At 40.5% G+C, this 20,948-nt stretch overlaps 1 protein-coding gene across 1 annotated transcript in view; it reads right to left on the minus strand.

The window, feature by feature from the left end:
* The window catches only part of LOC126195612 (lysine-specific demethylase 3B), a 162,619-nt gene that overhangs the window by 56,727 nt on the left and 84,944 nt on the right, over window positions 1-20,948 (minus strand). The window contains exons 2-4 of the mRNA XM_049934237.1: window positions 17,744-17,936; window positions 10,051-10,347; window positions 553-885 (exon numbers count right to left, since the gene is read on the minus strand). Of these exons, the coding sequence (XP_049790194.1) occupies window positions 553-885; window positions 10,051-10,347; window positions 17,744-17,936 (823 nt within the window). The remainder of the gene's footprint in view (window positions 1-552; window positions 886-10,050; window positions 10,348-17,743; window positions 17,937-20,948) is intronic.

The raw sequence follows: 20,948 nt of genomic DNA on the forward strand, positions 1-20,948 counted from the left end.
TCTTTGAACTGAACAACAACAACAACATAAATTCATCTAGCAGGAGTTAGAAGCAGAATCAGTGGACCAATGTGGTGCTTCCCACAGCATTTCCAATTACCACAGTAGGCAACAGCTGGAGAGTTTACTGCAGAACAAAGACCAGACAAAACACTGGTAAAGTGCAAAGTATGCTGATCTCTCTGAACACAGAGCACACCACACACCTGCCTTTTTACATGCACACCACTTAAGTTGGCTAATGTTTTATACTCTGTAAGTTGTTATTCTATATATGCAACAATTTATGTAGAAATCATCTATGTCAGATTATCAATGCTTACGTAATGCATTTGATTTTGAAAGAATTATCGCATAGTTCAATTACTATTACTTAGATGAGTTGTTATTTGTTATACTGCCACAGTATCAGGTATATGTAAGTCATCTCAATATTTAACTCCAGCTAGTAGCAGTTCCTCCATGTAAAGTTACAGATAGCATTTGCATTTGTTACCATAAGCATCATCATTTATGCAGTGAGGTTCATTATGGCATATAAAACATTCTCACCTGCTGGTGCTGCTGAAGGAATGATTGCTGTGGCACAGGCACAGGTACAGAGACTGCCTGGTAGCCAGGGTATCCAAACAGTCCAAAGTTAGGTTCTGCTTTAGGTAGGACAGTCTGTGTAGGATGGGCAGGCGGCTGTGCTGGGACTGCCGCAGTAGGTGGAGGTGACGGCTTGTCCTTGGCAGATCGCGAATGAGCTGGGGGAGGATGGGGTGCTGCGTGGTGTAGATGGGGTGCATGTGGCGGTGGTGGGTACTCCAATTTTGTTACGACTGCCTGTGCTGGCACAGAGACATATTCCACCTTCGGTATACCAGAACTCGTAGTGCGTGACTGCAATGAAAGTAGAGACTTTTTTTGGTGTTTTGTCTCTTAGTAATAACATTTTAAAAACATAAATAAGGAAATTTTTTTATGTTAAGTAGCATTTCTAAATAAAAACAAAACAAGCCCATTTTTCTCAGCAATTTTATTTTTACATGAAAGTCTGCACTTTCATCAACTATTCCACATAATTCCCACCAACATATCATATCATACAACCAGGTTTTGAACACTGTCCTTATCACCTGATTAGGCAACAATTGCATAAATTACATTTCTTGACATGTGAAGAAACTCATGTCAATGTTGAAATGATCAAGCATCTGTTCTCTCTCTCTCTCTCTCTCTCTCTCTCTCTCACACACACACACACACACACACACACACACACACACACTCACTCACTCACTCACTTTTTCATCAAGCTACTGCATCAAATCGTCAGTAATGACTGAAGGTCCCCAGCTTTGTTCCTCACATTGCGCACATGTGTACAGTCCTCTTTTAAAAGCCTTACTATAATATCACGACGTTAAGAAGACAGAATTTCCGTACACAGCTTGCAAAATTGCATTTTGTGGAGAAACACTGCAATCGTTCTTTGTGATGGTTGTATTTTCTTCCAATGTCCCTTTTTTCCTGGTAAGAACAGCAGTATACTAACTTGAGGGGGGGAGGGGGGGACTTACACGAGAGTGCATCAATATGCGGAGCACTTTTAATTTTGCTCGTTTTATTAATCCAATTCATACTACTTGGGCCATTCCGTGCCAAGTGGTCTAATATCGAGAAATGTTCCCACATGACCATCATGGATTTTGATGAAATTTTGTATGAACATTCACACATGTTCTCAATGAACACTGGTAAAGTTTCAGTTTCAGAAATTCAATACTTTCAGAGATACAGTCACTTGTTTAAAACATAGCACAGCTTTCTATAGTGTGTCCTTGAATTTTGAGCAACTTTGAGATGAGATATGTCTGTAAGTATTTGCATGAAAGAAACAAAACTTGGCCATCTTATACAACTTTTAGAGCTCTTTAAAGTAAAATATTAAGAAAAGGATTTCTGAGCAATTTTCATATAGATAATTTGAAGCAAAGTTGGGCGAAAAAATAGCTGTTAAAAAAAAATTTAGTTTTTTATATCTCCAAAAGTAATTGTGGGATGTACATGAAATTTTTGGTATTTTTACTCAAATTTTTCAAAAAAGTGTTTTCTCCAAACTCTTCTAAACTATGGCCATTAGAAAGGGCATATTCTAAACTATCTAGAAAAGTGGATTTGGTTTTGCAATGCAAGCGTATAAGGCCCAAAAAAGTAGCATCATCAAAGAGGAGCACTCGAAGTTTGAACACATTTTTCTGTAACTGAAACCTTTTATTATGCCTAATAAATGTTTATTAGTGCCTTGAATAATTGAAATAAAAAGATCTGGTAAATAGGCAATGAGACTGTCAGAAAAACTTGAAAACTCTGAGAAGTAGCCCTTCTGCTTTTATCGTTAAGTGTTCATCTGCATAAAACTCTTCTCATTTGTAAAAAGAGAGAGAGAGAGAGAGAGAGAGAGAGAGAGAGAGAGAGAGAGAGAGAGAGAGATCATAAAGAATTCAATGAATAATAGCTTCATATTTTTTGTACTTCTCAAAATTGTAAATATTTACAAGTGGAAAATGAAGACCTAATTTTTGGATTCAATCGTATAAAACATTTTTCCAAAAAAGAATCGGTTTGCTTGAATCATGCATCAAGTGATGTAAATTTTCCAATCAATATTGCAGAGATTTTAATACTTACGTGTTGTAACCTGTGAATTTTTGTCTTAAAGTTATTAGGGAAACATGTGAAATTGGTTGGTTAAACATCTAAGAGTTTTAATTTTGTATTTAATCACACTTAAATGTAGCCTACTATCTTGGTAAACACGTAACCACTAGTTTCACAGAGAAAATTCACAAGATTCACTGTTTTTAGAAATTATAACGGGAACAATTACTTTAACAATCAGAGCCTTGTTTGAACAATCAGTATTTCAGTGGTGTGTTTGCTGCATGGTGAGTGGGTTCTCTTGACTGAGCGTGGCTTGTAAAGTGATTCGTAATACCATCAAAGTTCGTAATTAATTTACAAAAAATTGTTTTGATTGTGTCTTTTATAGCATATATCTCTTATTAGATTTTTTCATTGGTATTATACATTGTGTATAATTTCATTCAGTAGCAATTTTTCTGAAATTTAAGCAGATTATAATTTGCACTTAGAGGCCAAATACATTATTTAGTAACTGATCAGAGATGGATGCAGAAGGGAACAGCATACCTTCCTGCTCAATTGGGCAAGGAGATAGTGGAACAAAGTGTCATGTCACTTTCTTTACCAAAAAATCTGCTTTAAAATGGTTTGCGGATTTTAGTGATGAGGAAAAAGAGTTGTTGGTCCGACGTTCTGAAGCAAAGCTGGACAATACCTCTCAAGTTCGCCTACACCATGAAGCCCTGTTATTGACACAATATGAGAGGTTACAAAAAAAAAAATGCTTCAATCCCTTTGGGAAGGTGAATCATAATGTTAAGGCAGTGATTCGCACTCTTGATACTGAAACAGCTAATAAGGCTTCTGATATGTGAAGAAGCAGCTTGTTAATAACATAAAGCCAGGTCAGAAAATTTGTCCGGCTTGCAGGACTACCTTAAATAAACACTTGGACGAAGCTTTATCAGCCTCATCATCACTTTCTGATGAGGACTTTACACCAAAAGAAGAATTAAATAGTAGCTTATTGTCAATCGGTATTTCACCCCTGAAGAGAACAGCAAGCTAGAGAGATAAGCCCCAATATGTGAAGAAGAAAATTCAAAAGGCTCAAAATGTGATTAAAAACAGAATTGTAAATTATTAGTGATGGTTTGCGGCATGACGCTATTACAGTTCACGTTTTTATCAAGGAGCTCATCAAATATATAAAAGCACGGTTTGCACAGATATCCCACATTCATTATTTCATTGATGGCTCCAGTGCTCAATATAAAAATTTCAAGAATTTCCTAAATTTGTGCTATCGTAAGTGATTTTGGAATGACAGCCTAATGGAATTTTTTTGCTACTAGTCATGGGAAATCATCTTGTGATGGGATTGGATGTACAACAAAGCGGTTAGCAGCAAGAGCAAGCTTGCAACGGCCACTTAATGGACAAATTCTCACTCCCCTAGATCTGTTTCACTTCTGCTCTGAAAACATTAATGGAATTAAATTTGTTTTCGTCAGTAAAGATGAAATTGAAAAAAATATTGTGTCAGAAGAAGAGAGGTTTAAACTTGGACAAACTGTAGCAGGCACTAGAGAAAATCATCACTGTTTACCTATTGATGAAACAATTCAGGTCGGCAGAGTTTCAAATGATTGTTCATCTTTTCTAGCTAAAATGGGTCACAGTAATGAAGGAGGCATATTAATGTCTGCTCTCCAACCAGGACAGTATGTTTCATGCATCTATGAAAACATGTGGTGGATTGGGAATATCTGTGAGACCTCCACAGAGCAAAAGGATGCATTAATAAACTTTATTCATCCACATGTTCCAGCAAATTAATTTTATTGGCCCCAAGAAGTGACAAGTGCTGGGAAACAATCTAAGGTTAGAGGAAACAATCTAAGGAACCCAAGAGCGCCTTCTAATTTTATACAGGGCACTTAAATAATTTTACTATCAAGCTTGGGAACCTGTGTGAAGAAACCCTTATTAGGCTTGGGATCCTGTGGTAAAGAAACCCACCCGCGGCTGTTGGTAAGCTATCGGGCGTGGCCCCTGTGGCAATGGGAATGCTGGTTTTCTCAGGTGAAATGAAACTAGCAGTGGTTAAGCCACCATGGACCATAGCAACTCATTTATATACTTCTTTTCCATCAGTAATCTGGTGTTGTTCATTAAACAGGCAACTAATAATTAGATGATTATGCAAATAAATTTTACGATTTACATTCATTCTTAATAATTGTGTGTGTGTGTGTGTGTGAGAGAGAGAGAGAGAGAGAGAGAGAGAGAGAATGCCCTACCTAATATGTTCCAAAATGCCACAAATAAAACTGGGATATTTCCAGGGCTCATGCATCAGGTTCTTCTGCTGGTGATATAAAGAAGGATCATGTGTTTTGGGTAACCCTTGGGCTATGGTACATTCGTAGAACCAACAAAAGGATTGTCTTCCTGTAACTACGCTACAGTATAGGGTCAAAGTTTGGATATTACACACTTTCTCCAGCTTAGGCAAATCAAACAATCTGTTGGTCCTTTTTGTATTATATGCTGTCTACAGTCTGCCTCAAGGGGCTTATGGAGGTATCACTTAGCTGATGGACAGTTCCTTAAAAATAAAAAACTAAATAAACAAAAAATTGAAGGCAGCTATGCAGAGCAAATGGCTGCCATTTTTACAATATATTTCTAAAACCCAAATCACTAACAACCTTGAAAACTTTTCTTTATATCTTTGTTTCTGCAATAAAGAGGTTCAAAGTTACACCACTGGTATATGTATAATATACATGTAATATCCAGCGTGAGGTGAAAATTTAGGTCATAAAGTGAGGTATCACAGAGGAACATGCAGTAAAAAAGTCTCAATTACCATCAGAAGCATTCTGGAAACCTCAAATTATTGTACTAAAGTACATGCAAAATACCTGTGACATAAAATGTGGACTGAAGTATAAAATTAATTCTGCATTTTTTTTTCAATTTCACCTAAGTAAACTATGAAATTTTCTTATGAATGTGTTGTGTCTGTTCTTTCAGACATGTCCGGACTCCTAAAGGAATCTGAGTAGGGGCATTGAGGAAATGGACAGGGACTACAGATAGGTGGCGCATGGTGGGAATGTGGATGGCCGTGAGGTGTGCCGAGATAATCGATAATCCGCACAGATGCGACAACAGTGTGTCCCGGCTGGTAGGGTGGTTAATGCACCTGCCTAGTAACCAGGAGATCCAGAGTTTGAATCCCGATCGGGTACACATTTTCGCTTGCCGCCACTGATTCTGTGTAATGTCCCAGTGCTGCCGACATAAGTTATCCCTTCCCTTTCCTTTCCTTGCCCCCTCCACCCTCAATTTACATGTAATTTTACTGACCAATGAAGTTCTTGTCACATGAGTGGCATGCATCACTGTACCAGGGGGAAAGAGAGGAACCTGTGGAAAAATGCTACTACCAGAGCACAACAAAGGTAAATATGATACTGTTTAAAATACTGGCTGAAAAGTGGGGTACCAGATGCTGCATCCTACCTTCCTCAGCATCTTCACAAATTTTCAAAAAAATTTTGGCAAGCAAACACATTCACATTAGTAAGCTGAGAGAGGAGGACACAATGGCAGCGGGAAAGAGATCGAAAAGTAATAAAAACTAGTAGACAGTCATTGTGGTATAGAAAGAGCGAAGGAGATGGCAGTGTGAGACAATGAGGGGGACACACTGGCAGTGTAACGTAGTTGACAGAAACAGAATAGTGCAAGGGAAAGTGAGACGGAGACAGTGCCAGTGGGAGAGGAATAAACAGAAATAATGAGAGACAACAGCAGTGGGAAAGAATGAAATAGCAGCAGTGAGACGGGGCAAGAGACAGTGACAGTGAGTTGAGACACTAGTAGTAGTAGTAGTAGTAGTAGTAGTAGTAGCAGCAGCAGGAAGAGAAGGAGGAGGAGGAAAGGATGAAGAATACTACTGCTAACAAATGGGAGACAGTAAAAGTTAGAAAGACACCAAGAAGTAATGACAATGGAGTGAGTGAGTGTGCAAGTGAGTGAGAATGGGCAAGCTGCCGAATGGATGGGTACGAGTGACTTACGCAAAGGACTAGTGGATGTGAAAGAGTTACAGTTAAGGAACTAGTGGGAGTTGTAACAGGACATCTTCCTCTAGCAATACCTTTCCTCAACAGTAGGTGAGGATACCAGTATTATTTTTCGTCGTATTTTGGATAGGTCAGTGTTATCTTGGCTGTGATTCTGAAAACTTTCACACAATTTTACACACACTAGGTCATATTTTAAACTAAAATTTATGAAAAGGAATTACCTTATTTTTGATGTTACAATTGATAACTACTACTTTTGTCATTTGAAATTATGAATTATTTAGCACACTTAAAATTTCTATTATTAATTATACAACATAGTACTGTTTACTACGTTTATTTCTGGATCAATTTATTAAATAATAATCAACATTAATAGAAATTCATTTGTCAAGAAAAATTGTAAACCCTTTGGAATATTGTTATTTCCTCTGAGTGAGACAGCAGTAAGCATGCCTCTGATGCAATCAGATGTATTTTTGTATTTTAAGTGAATAATGTCATTTTGGCTTTGTTAATGTGAAAATTCAAAAGACTGTTTGACATACTACAATGTGACAAAATATATTATCATAACAACAAAAATTCTTCAAATTTATTTAGATCAATTTCACCATGAGGACCTAAATTGCGAGAATTTCAGCTTCAAGATTCAGACCCCTAATCAAGAAGAACTGGACCCAACTCTACATGAAAAGCTAAACAAACTAGAACGTTTATTGTAATCTTCGCTCCTCTCAAACTTTTCATAAAAGACTTTGCTTATTGCGGACAATAAGTGGAATTAGGAAGGATGGGGGAGATTACAGGGTGAGATGCGAGTTATATGTGCAAATATGATCCTATGAAAATATTTTTGGGAAAATTGGGAAAATAAAGGTAGAATTTTGCACTGATAACTAGTATGCATGATCATTACTAAAATTACCTTATTATCTGAGCAACTGAACCTCACTTTTCACGTAACTGTTTACATGTGAACTAGACTATAAGGCTTATAAACCTTTATACATCATTACTAATGTAGCTAGGTGGATCAGTGTTGAAGTATCAGGCTATTGATCCAAAGGTCTTGGTTCGGTTCCTAGTTAGTTCTATGATATGACAAGTTGCACCATGATAAGTCCGTTGTAAGATTGGAGAAAGCCAAAAGCATACCCCCTCTAACAGCACTGTGCCTAGTAATGCACCAATGTTCAAACCAATCTTTGGACTGATGACAGACTCATCTTTTCATTACGTAATTATCCGATACATTTTACATCTTCACGATAAGTGTGGATTAAGAATCCCTGGGACTTTAAAACAAATTAAATGAAATTTTAGTCTTCAGCACATAAGCAATTTTACAGCTCTGCACTTGGCACAGTCAACTGATCATACATGTAACACATCCACTCGTGGCACGATTGGCGACTTTTTGCATGATGGCACGTGATGCACACTTGCCATAAGTGCTCTATTTTTTGCAGGGAAACTCCTTTGTACAAAACTGGCTGGACTAGTACTATCCACGAGTAAGTGTATGAGCATTTTCTAAACATTTGTGATTCATGTAACTGTAGCAAGATGTGGGTACCTGTCTAGTATTCACCCAGTCTGGTGTGGGAAACCACCAAATATGTAAGACAGGATAAGAGCAGAATGTGGAAATATACGTAAGCTGTATTCCCAAGTCCCTACAAAACCACATCATCAGAAATCGTGAAATATTCCGAGGGGAAGGAAGGGTGTCAAAAGGTGCCACATTCAGGTTGGCCAGCTTATCTGCCTTGGTCGTTTAAATCCTGAGAGGATTCAACCTGGGGCCAGCATTCCTTCCCACACCCCGGAAGCCATGTGGTGCTATGCAGTAGCTCATTATTTAATCAATTTTGATAAAAACAATTTTGTTATATCCATAAATAAACTGAAAATTGTACAGTCATGGTGGTAAAACATCAGCAGATGTCCTGAACCCATTAAATTGTGCGGGAATGAGTTTCATACATACATACATACGTACATACATACATACGACAATCTAATGTAGACCAGAAACAATGTACCTACTACCACAAATCTCAAAAATTGCCATGCCGTACACTGAAAATAATATATTTATAAAAATACAGGGAAATGATATATTGGTGACATAAAATGGTCAAACCAACATAAAAAGTTGCATTCAATAAACTTTGTCAAGATTGAGTCTGCAGGAAATTACATGGCGTCAAAATGAAACATAAATATGTACGACAGGATAAGAGCAGAATGTGGAAATACACGTAAGCTGCATTCCCAAGTCCCTACAAAACCACCACATTAGAAATCGAGACATATTCTGAGGGGAAGGAAGGGTGTCAAAAGATGCCAAATATGTGGGTCAATGATGACGGTAATATTCTTTGCTGCTCAAGTGTGTTTTTAGGCCTCCTAACATCCATCCCTGAAACTGCTACAGATTCTGAAAAGAACAGTTATGTCACACACAACAATGACCGCTCAATGAAATTCATAGTTATGCATTTTTATGAAATAAGTCTAACAAATTTCATTTAGTGTCTGCAAGAAGTGACATTTATAGATTATCTGAAGGATACCTGGTACCAGTTCACGGTGGAAGACGGTATCGAGAAGCTCCTGAAAAATTAATGGTGAACGGAGGGTGGGGGCGTACCACAACAATGACTTTTCTTTCCTCTCAGCTGATATATAAAAGTCATAAACAATCATTTAATGAAAGTTTTTAACATAGATAACTTATATGGAACAATATTCATATAATTAACACACTTTGAAACATTAAGTATTTGAAATTCTGTGATTAGCTCAAAATTTCAAGGCTAGGAAAAAAAGAAAACAGGAAGTTTGTTTTGCCAACACTCCCCACAAAATAAGGAAAGGAAAACATTATCATTTGAAAATGTAGACATTTATTTTCAAGCTAACTTCAGCATCTGACACGACTTGAAAATTATCACTTCTTCACTACTAACTATAAGCAACACACAATGTAGGCAGCATCTACATATAGCATTGAATGTGCCTCCAAAATTATTTCATTGTACAACACGTAGTTCCATAAATATGACATCAGAGACGTCGAGATGCGTGAAAAACCTGCTCCTCTCAAAATGGAAGTACAAATTACCCATTGCTTCACAAAGTGTACACGTAGCGACTTCGACCATAGTGTGCAACTTCAAACCTTTTCCCAACTTTTTCTCCCTTACGTGCTTAATGTCAAATATTTGGTACATTAACTGATTTGTAAAGGAATCAGCTGTTTCATGACGAGTATGCAAATAGCGCGTAGCGTGCGCCCTGTACTCACGGTGGGAGCGGCGTAGTAGGCCGCGGCCGCGACGTGCGCCCTCTCCCTCTCTCGCTCGCGCTCCCTCTCCCTCTCCCGGTCGCGGTGAGCGGCGGCGATGGCGGCGTCGTGCTGCTGGCGCGAGAGGCGCGCCTGCGCCTGCGCCACGGCCTCGGCGGAGGCGGCGTGCGAGTGCGGGGGCAGCGGCGCCGCCTTGTCCTCGCAGCCGCGCGACGCGGGGCCCGGCGGCGGAGGGCCTGCGGCGGGGGCGGGCGCCGGCAGGCTGCTGATCAGGTTCAGGTTCCAGCACATGTTGTGCTGCAACATTCCGAACACCAAAACGTCACGCCATTTCTATCGATAAAACCCGATTCACGCTAGACGAAACGTCAATTGCATAACGCTAACAGTGAGGTTACAAGATGCTATCGGCGAAAGAAAATGTCGGAATATACTATCAGAAGTACGGAACTAGGGGATGATAAGGTTTATTAATGACCAAAGCAATATTCTTTATGAGTTTTTTTGGTAAACTGCAAGTGAACCATTTCAAAAGTAGACATTTATTTTCAAGCGAAAATGTACACACACACACACACATAATTATATATATATAATTGAACAACATTTAGAAGGGAATACAGAGATCTTGTTTACCTTATCCATTATCATCATCCCCCCCCGCGCACGTAGCACATAACGTCAGGAACAACTCTACTTATAAGATACTGTTCCTCAATCGGTAAAACGAGAACCCATACAGGACCTACTTGGTGTCGTTTTGTCTGCCCGACTGTTTAAAACCCAGTTTCTCAGGAATGGTTTGACGTATCAAGTTGAAATTTACGTCACATATTAAAATCTATGGTTCTTTGGCGACGTACAAAAGTGAAGCTTCTAAGTGAATTCAATCAACAGATACGGCCAATTATGTCATACTTTGACACTCGCAGACTCCCCCATTAACCCTTTCACGGGAAGTGGTTCTGTTGAAACCACCTACAATTTTCTCGTTTTGTGGCAAAAGGGCAGTGGCTACATTTGGGGACACCATTCAGCAGCCTAGTTGGTGCTGCCCTCTAGCGGCTATCACTGGAACCGCTTCAAAATTGTAAATATTAGCAAGTAGTGAGGCGAGTTGGATAGACATTTTTGAACGCTGTGCGCGAACGTCTGTATTCTTCTGTATTAGGTAACTTTTATGCATGTATTAAATGCAGAATACTGTTCTGTTTACATTAATACTATATGTACTGCAATAATAACCAAAATAATGCATTTATTTCCGTGAATTTTGCGGTGGTTCCATTTGAAACCACTCTAGTAACGGCAGCATTAGTAGGTGTGACGAATTTTTTTTTCCAGTTTCACGTGACGTATTCTCACAGACTAAAGGATGAGGAAATTCTGGGGTGCATTTTCGCAGATATTCCTTCAGATTCAGACTCTCAGATTGACACCAGCAGTGACAGTGAATCTCAAATTATTTCGGAAAGTGAGAGTGAGGACCATTTTGACAATGACAGTGATGATAGTTTCAGCACTAATGACAATTTGCCACTGTCTTCCATTGCGAATTTTTTTATGGAGAAAGGACATCAGTGCAATGAACTTTGCCGCCAATTTTTCAGAGGAAGCTGGTGTACGAGGATAACTTAAAAATGACAGTGAAGGTATGCAACCAGTAGACTTTTTTGTGTCTGTTTTGTGACACTATGTTAGAACACAGTTTTCCAGTCTAACCTGGACGCAACACAGAAAGGTGGCAATTTCGGGCCTCTTTCTAAAGCAGAATTAAAAGTATTTTTGGGTATAAACATTCTAATGGGAATCAAGAAACCTTGTTATTATTGTGATTGCTGGTCATCCCATAAGAACGAGATTAGTACATTTCCTCACTAATGTCGGTAAAAAGGTTCAGCTGGATTTTGACACATATTCACATCAACGACAACGCTGTTATGCTTCAAGGAAGAGCAGAAATTATGACAAATTATATAAAATCTGTTCACTAATCCATCAGATACTGATAAATTTCAAAGAATTCTATGCACCTACTAAGGATCAAGCTATAGATGAGTGCATGGTGAAGTTCAAAGGACAAATCGCATTCAAACAATATAAGCCCCAAAAGCCAATCAAGAGGGGATACAAAATCTGGGTCAGAGCTGATAAGCTTGGATATATTTGTGATTTTCAGACATATACTGGAAAAGTTGAAGGCATAGTGGAAAAAGCCTTAGGAGAGAGAATTGTGAGAGAGATGTGTAACGGCTTGGAAGGAAAGGGATACCACATATGCTTTGACAATTTTTTTTACCAGTGTCTCACTTTTACAGAAGCTAAAAGATGACAGACTTTTTGCCTGTGGAACAATTAGATCACACAGAAAAGGACTTCCTACGCTAAAAACAGACAAAGAGTTGCAAATAGGAGAGTTTGACTAGTCAGTTCGTTCTGATGGCATTGCCTGCATCAAATGAAAAGACAAACATGTAGTCACGTTGCTGCCTACAATTGATTCGCCTGTATGTGTTGAAGTCTGCCATAAAGAAAAGGATGGAATAATCACAAAGGTACCTTGCCCAAAAATAGTGAAATCATATAATGCAAATATGGGATGTGTCGATAAGTCAGATATGATAAACAATTTTTATGCAATAGACTGGAAATCACGAAGGTGGTGGCTAAAATTATTTTGGTATATAGTTGATATTTCTATTGGAAATGCATTTATTCTGTTTCGATTATGTAATCCAACAGCACGCAAGTGCTAAATGATTTTCGAAGACGTGTTGCCACAGGCCTGGTAGGCAGTAATGACTGTTGTTCCCCATGAGAAACGTATATCGGAAGCAAAACATCTGCCAAAATATGGAACCTCAAGGTGCTGTGTGCACTGCAGCACAAAGAAAGAACCCCACAGAAGCAGATGGACATGTAGTCACTGCCAGGTAGCCGTATGCTTATCTGCAGAAAGGAATTGCTTTTTACTGTATCAAAAGAGATGACATTTAGCGGGCAGAGGCTCCATTTGAAACCACCCTGTATGTGTTCAGTTTATGTATATTTCATTTAATTTTTACACTTTTCTGTCTCACTGTATGAAAATTAATACAATAAAAACAAAGAAAAATTAATTTTTTTTTTAGATTTTGCTCCTGAAAGGGTTAAAATCCCTATCGGGTACTTCCCCTTGATGCAGAATCATTAAATTTGACGAGAATAGAGGTTTCTCGGCACAAGTAAAGAAAAAATTCAGATAATTGTTAATCTGTTGTTATATCACACAACAAATATTTCTTTTGTTATTTGTGATCCGACCACAGCCTTGACATCAATAGATCTTCTGAAGTCTGAGTCCCTGAAACAATATCTTGCCTGTATCTACGTCGATAGCAAGCAAAGGTCGTTGAGATCCTCGCTTCTCAACATGGCTAATCTATCTATACACTATGTAATCAAAAGGAATGACACAAATTTCAGGACAGATTCCTCATACGGACACGAAGAAAGTATGTTATTTGAACATGAATCTTGAAAGGCTTGTTTCCCTGTATCAATGCCCTCCGAGGGCATTGATACATCCATCAACCGCCCTCGTTGTGAATCTCTGACGTCCTGATGTATCATACGGGCACGGAGACTGAACTGGTGTTACACAAACGAGCTTTCAAATGCCCTCACAAACCGAAGTCAGTGGGTTTAGGTCCGGTAAGCGTGAAGGCCAGGCAATTGATCAATCTATACCCATTCACCTGTCACCGAACCTGTTATTTAGAAGCCGACGGACATTAACACTAAAATGAGAAGATGCATAAGTACATCTTTTTATCGCACAGCTAAAGGCACATCTGCTAACAGATAAGGAAGATCGTTCTCTATGAAATCGTGTCAACTCTGTCCGTTAAAGCTGGGTGGAAGAAAGTGAAGAGCTACCAGTCACCAAGAATGCCGGCCAAAACTGAGAGAAAATCTTTGTTGGTGAATTGCTTCAACACGTGCGTGGGGACTGATGTCTGCCCATACATGCCGATTGTGAAAATTTACAATTTCGCACGATTGATGAGTAGGAGAGAAAATAGGTGTAACATGGAAACAAAGAGTTTCCAGACCCTTGTTCGTGTAACATTATTTCCTCGTCTATGTGTGAGGAATGTGTCCTGCAATTTTTGCTGTACATTTTTGTTACACTTTATATACATAATTAAGTATGTACGGAAACCTCAGTGCGCGAGTCTTACTTACACCTAGCTAACTTTTTCTTCCTTCAGTAGATCTGACCACTTAATAAAAGGTTATTTAATAAAAATTGATTCCTCGATTTAAGGTCTTATTTATACACAAGCTGGCTTCTGTTCTGTTCAGTTATTGCAAAACAATTTTTCTTCGCTTTCACACATGTGACTTGTGGAAAACTGTAAAAAAAACGTGCCTTGAGAATAAAGCAATATGATAAAGAACAAGAAGACGTAAACAAATGAAATCCACTACAACATGAGAGCTCGCCGGAAATGGGTTGACTTCTCATTTCCCCGTCCAACGTCAGCTCGATGGAGGGCAAAACGGGAGGTGCAGGTACTTATTTATTTATTCGTGACAAATTCTTACAACAGAGTAAAGACTGTCCCCCATAATGAGGTTATTTTACTGGCAACACTACAACCTTTATGTACGTAGACAGTCCAGGCACACACAACAAATCTTTGGTACTATACACCAAATGAACCGACAGTGCATACATTCAGTAAGGGCATTTTTAGACATAACATTTCATTGCTTTTGTTTATTCAGGAACTGTACGCAAGACGACAGCACCACACAATTACTTCCCAACTGGTAAAAACCGGCTTATTGATTCAGATTTACGTTTCTTATCGTTAATGATAAGTCTTTCCGCTAAATAAACTGGACACTTCACAGAGCTCCACCACACAGTCGACAGTCTCTCATCAATTTTAGGCCTACAAAACGACATTCGATATAGTATTGCAGATTTGCTCTCGAAAATAAGCGGATTTGTCTTTCCTCTAGCGTGTGACTCAGTACGTTTACAAGCAACACATCTTCTGAAAACCGAATTTCACAAACGTTTTTCGCTGTCATGTTTATACGTTAAGGTCTGGGGCTGATTTGCTGGCCCAGTTTTTAAGTCGCCTGGAAAATAGCTATTACAGTTTCCGATTTAGTCAGCACAATCGCTGTTTCTCTTCAGTTAGTGGAGGCGTACACAGCTTCAGTCTAATGGTTCTAATGGCTCTGAGCACTATGAGCTCATCAGTCCCCTAGAACTTAGAACTACTTAAACCTAAGCACATCACACACATCCACGCCCGAGGCAGGATTCTAACCTGCGACCGTAGCGGTCACGCGGTTCCAGACTGAAGCGCCTAGAACCGCTCGGCCATTCCGGCCCGCTTCAGTCTAATATTTCAACTTATTCTTCACTGTACAAAACGCCATTCCGTCTATATTGGCTGAGTTATTTTTAAAAAAGACGACGAAACCTAGCAGCCCAAGCACGTTTCAAAACCGATTGCGTTTACATGGGAACGAAAATCGATTTCGGAATTGGAAAATCGACGAATAGAGGTGGTTTTCCACAAATCATTTTAAGTGTTTACATAACCACCGAAAGCGGTATTGGAAAATCGGTTTACGAAATCCGGTTTTGGGTGCCTCCTGTGGACGGGTGACTTGTTCGTTCCGGAACCGACCTTATCCCCCAAAGCTATTAAACGTAATTCACACCGGATAAATCGTGTTCGCACACAGAAAAATTCAGGATACTTTTCTTGCGGAAACATACATTCCAGCAAGGCTTGAATGATGTCGAAGACCGAAAGTGATTATTAGAAGATTAAACTAATAAATAAGTATACAGATTCGTTAGTGTCTACACTCCTACTATGGCGTTGGAGCTGGTAAAATTCATTTGCATAAATAAGCAGGAATGATAAATTTTACGAAACAAAGGAAATATTGGCTATGCATTTAAAGGACTGATATGGCAGTGAAAGAAAATCTGTATGAAGAGCTATGGAGGGGACCCGAAGGCAGAAACAAATTCTAACCAAACCACAAAGCTACGGAACATTCCTGCTAAATACGAGTAGCCACGTAACTAAGGGTAGCTGCTACTCTTAAATCCCCACGAACGAAATATAATTTTTGTGTGTTTATAACACAGATTGCCCACCTTGCGCATTTAATAATTCGTCTGGGTAGTTCAGCAATTAAAATCTCGGATTCTAGAGGACGCTTAGTAACTCGTGAGCAGTATGGAAAACAAACGTCAAAATTTTTAGTTTTAGGTTAACGAGATCGTCGTACATAGTGCATTAGTTGAAGCAACTGCTCACTGCCTGATTATTTGGATGGTACATCACACACAGCCTACCGAGGATTGGTCTTTCATACACGGGGACAATTCATGTTACCGCGATCATAAACGACTTACTTCATTTCAGTAAGTTATTTGAAAACTTATCAAGTTGAACAAGCACGCTCGCTTTTGCCACAAAGGGGAAAGTCTTGAAGCCTCAAGTAGCCTGAACGATTAAAGCAACCGCAAAAAATCTTTTCCCCCACGGACACAAGAGTATGCTCACACTCAAAACGCTCGCACAAACAAACTCGCAATAATGTGAGACACCACTTTACGCAAACACGCAAGGAAATATTAGAAAATTTAGTGTAATTCTTACCACTTTTTTTAAACACACAATTTGCGTTGACGATGGTGTCACGGAGGCAAGCAATGTACCGTATTTCAAGGCAAATTATGCAACGTACTGCTCCGCACATGTAGTTGGTAACGGTTATTCATGGGCCCGGTATAATTGTGTGCTCTGTAACAATACCGCATCAATGAGGTCGCCAGCCCCGCTTTTCCCCCGAGACAGGGTTAAACTTTTCGCAACTCAGAAATAGCTGTAGCTATCAAATGGCTTCCAGGAAAGATCCGAGATCCGACCGCTATACTGGAAATGTTCACCGCTATAGCCCAATATAACCACCGTCCTCAACGGTTTACTAGCAGTTCAACAACACAAGAAAACACTTAAACGTGAACAGGGGACTCTCACGAAACACCACTCGCAAATTTCCACGCACGTAAACAAAATTCATTGGCTTCTACTAGACTTGTTCAAGTCCGTCTCGTTCACTAAAACACTACAGTCTAGGTGGCTAGTGCCTGATGTAAACGCTGTGCCTAGCGAGCACGTGCTCGCTACTTCCGGCCGACTCCACTCCCTCGAAAGCTGCAAAACTGCTCCATGAAATTAAACAAGTGTGTCTTCCATCGATTCCGCTTCAAGAACATAATGTAAGCACCTGCATTGATCATAGCCTGCTCCTGTTATAACGCTTCTGCAAGGTGGCTTCCTGGCAGTACTTTTACAAGTGTGGTATCTCTGCCACGTCACGGCGGAAATTACTAGCCCTTAAAATCACCCTAGTCAGTTACGACCACCATTCATTTAGGAGCGTTAGTAAATACCAGCCCATCGTCTTCAAGCCTAACAAAAAAAGTTTCTCTCTGCGGCCGGGATATGATCGAAATGACTATAATTAGCGAATACCAATGGGCCTCCAGGAAATGATACGTTACATCTGTGGTGGAATGTATATTCCCAAATCGACCAAGTTTGTTGTACTAATGATTAACATCGATTGACCGCAGCCATAATGAAATTGTGCAGCTACTGACCTTCTGCTGTGCGCGGCGCAGCGACTCCTCGAAATGCTTCTGCACTGCCTGGACGGCGTGCTCGCTGGCGCGCTGCTGCTCCAGCCGCTCTCTCTCCCTCTCCCTCTCGCGCTCTCTCTCCCTCTCTCGCTCCCTCTCCTGCTGTTGCTGCTGCTGGTGCTGCTTTTCTCGTTCCATCTGCTTCTCCCGCTCCCTGTAACACACACGCCGGCAGCCATTTGTTAGCGCCCACTTCGCCGCAAAGCACTCGCTTCCGCGAAGTTGCAGCAGCGGGGGGGGGGGGGGGGGGGAGGATGATGATGATGATGTGCCAACACGGCCCCAACGTGAATAGGTGTTTGAAGCCACAGTAATACCGACTCAGGTCTGTTACCACTGAGTTTAACACCGCAGCGGTGGTTTCGAACTTACGCGGCACTAACGCGAGCATTATGTGCTCTGCGGACATAGTTTATTAGCGCCGAACTTCGTTCTGCAAGCAATAACTCAACTTCCGTAACGATAATGATGTTTCTTACTACACTATATGTGATATAAAAATAAACCATCACCTATACAATGTTATCACCAACCGTCCGCAGCTCGTGGTCGTGCGGTAGCGTTCTCGCTTCCCACGCCCGGGTTCCCGGGATCGATTGCCGGCGGGGTCAGGGATTTTCTCTGCCTCGTGATGACTGGGTGTTGTGTGCTGTCCTTAGGTTAGTTAGGTTTAAGTAGTTCTAAGTTCTAGGGCACTGATGACCATAGTCCCATAGTGCTCAGAGCCATTTGAACCATTTTATCACCAACCATGACGTCTTTCATGGGATAGCAACTTCGCCTCTGGTGGATACAGAAGGTTGTGTTATACACTGAAGAACCAAAGTACTGCTACACCTGCCTAATAGCGTGTACGGCCACCGCGAGCACGCAGAAGTGCCGCAACACGACGTGGCATAGACTCGATGTGTGTCTGAAGTAATGTTGGAGGGAAAACATGACACTATGAATCCTGCAGGGCTGTATGTAAATCCGTAAGAGTACGACGGGGTGGAGATCTCTCCTGAACAGCACATTGTAAGGCATCCGAGATATACTAATTAAAGTTCATGTCTGGGGATTTTGGTGGCCAGCGGAAGTGTTTAAACTCGGAAGAGTGTTCCTGGAGCCACTTTGCAGCCATTCTGGACGTGTCGGGTGTCCCATTGTCCTGCTGGAATTGCCCAAGTCCATCGGAATGCACAATGGACATGAATGGATGCAGGTGATCAGACAGGAAGCTTACGTACGTGTCACCTGTCAGGAGTCTTAACTAGACGTATCAGGATCCCACATCACTCCAAATGCACTCGCCACACACCATTCAGTGCCTCCACCACCCTGAACAGTCCCCTGCTGACACCTAAACAGTCCCCTGCTAACATGCAAGGTCCGTGGATTCATGAGGTTGTCTCCATAAGCGTACACGTCCTTCCGCTCGACACGATTTGAAACGAAACTAGTCCGACCAGACAACATGTTTCGGCTCCGAAAACCCATATGGATGATGTTTCGTTGAAAGGTTCGCACGCCGACACTTTTTGATGGCGTAAATGGCTCTAAGCACTATGGGACTTAACATCTGAGGTCATCAGTCCCCTGGACTTAGAACTACTTAAACCTAAGTACATCATACACATCCATGCACGAGGCAGAAATCGAACCTGCGACCGTAGCAGCAGCGCGGTTCCGGACTGAAGCGCCTAGAACCGCTCGGCCACAACGGCCGGTATTTGTTGATGGACTAGCACTGAAATCTGCGGCAATTTGTGGAAGGGTTGCACTTCTGTCACGTTGAACGATTCTCTTCAGGCGTCGTTGGCCCCGTTCTTGCAGGATCTATTCCCGGCCGCAACGACGCCGGAGATTTGACGTCTTATCGGATTCCTGATATTGATGTACACTCGTGAAAACGTCTACGGGAAAATCCCCACTTCATCACTACCTCGGAGATGCTGTGTCCAGCGGCAGTAACCGAGGTAACAACTGCGCCAAAAAATTTTTGTCTTATGTAGGCATTACCGACTGCAGCGCAGTATTCTGCTTGTTTACATATCTGTATATTTAAATACCCTTACCTATACAAGTTTCTCTGGCGCAATAAAATGTCACATAAGCATACTGTTAACACCAAATCGTTACTTTTGCAGGGAGTCGCACGCTGTAGGCAGTTCCCACACTAACTCCTTTATAATCTTTAATAGCATTAATTTTAATTCATCCACCTTCGTACTCCAATCTGAGCAATACACAACATTTGCTATCATGTTTATGCAAATGTGAATAGTAATACAGACAAGCCGTTAGGTCTATAGAAAAGCCAATGTACATGTACTCTACCACATAAAACTATACCGAATCTACCTGAATATGGAAAGTAAGTAAAAGTCCTAAAAATACGCTGTGTCTTAACATTAAAAATGCGATATTAGGTCAGAATCTTTCCTTGATTTTATTTTATTTTCTATCAAGTCCTGCGTTGGGAGACAACGGAATAGAATCGCGAGTGCGACAGAGACAATTATACTAAATTCCTTTAAATACCCTCGGAACGCGTCTAAACTTTCTTGCCATGAAATCAGTATCACAAGAATCGTTTAGTGTCCTTCCATTCCAAAACAAGTCAACACTTCTTTCATGTGCAATTCTTTTGTAACCTTGATACATTTTTTCAATGTGTTTTCAATGTTAGGCATATTATCAGAAATTTAGACTCAAACCTTTACGACATCCACTGGACACTCTTCGACTGCCATATTTGTTTGGTACAAATTTGTCTTCAATGAGCAAAATACTCCTGCTTTTTGAAATAATTATGGAGTTTCATCTTGACTTAAAAAACATGCACCAAAAAATCACGATTATCCATTAAGAGGAGGTCATTAGAGACAGAGCGCAAGCTCGTGTGAGGGAAGGATGGGGAAGGAAATCGGCCGTGCCCTTTCAAACAAACCATCCCGGCATTTGCCTGAAGCGATTTAGGGAAATCACGGGAAACCTAAATCAGGATGGCCGGAGACGGGATTGAACCATCGTCCTCCCGAATGCGAGTCCAGTGTGCTAACCACTGCGCCACCTCGCTCGGTTATCCATTAAGAGAAACAAAGGAAATGTTCGGTCGTAGTACTGCCGCAGCAGGTTACGCAGAGTAACAGGCATAAACAGTGAATCTCTTAACATACATTCT

This window comes from Schistocerca nitens, chromosome 7, assembly GCF_023898315.1.
Source record: "Schistocerca nitens isolate TAMUIC-IGC-003100 chromosome 7, iqSchNite1.1, whole genome shotgun sequence".
Classification (NCBI taxonomy): domain Eukaryota; kingdom Metazoa; phylum Arthropoda; class Insecta; order Orthoptera; family Acrididae; genus Schistocerca; species Schistocerca nitens.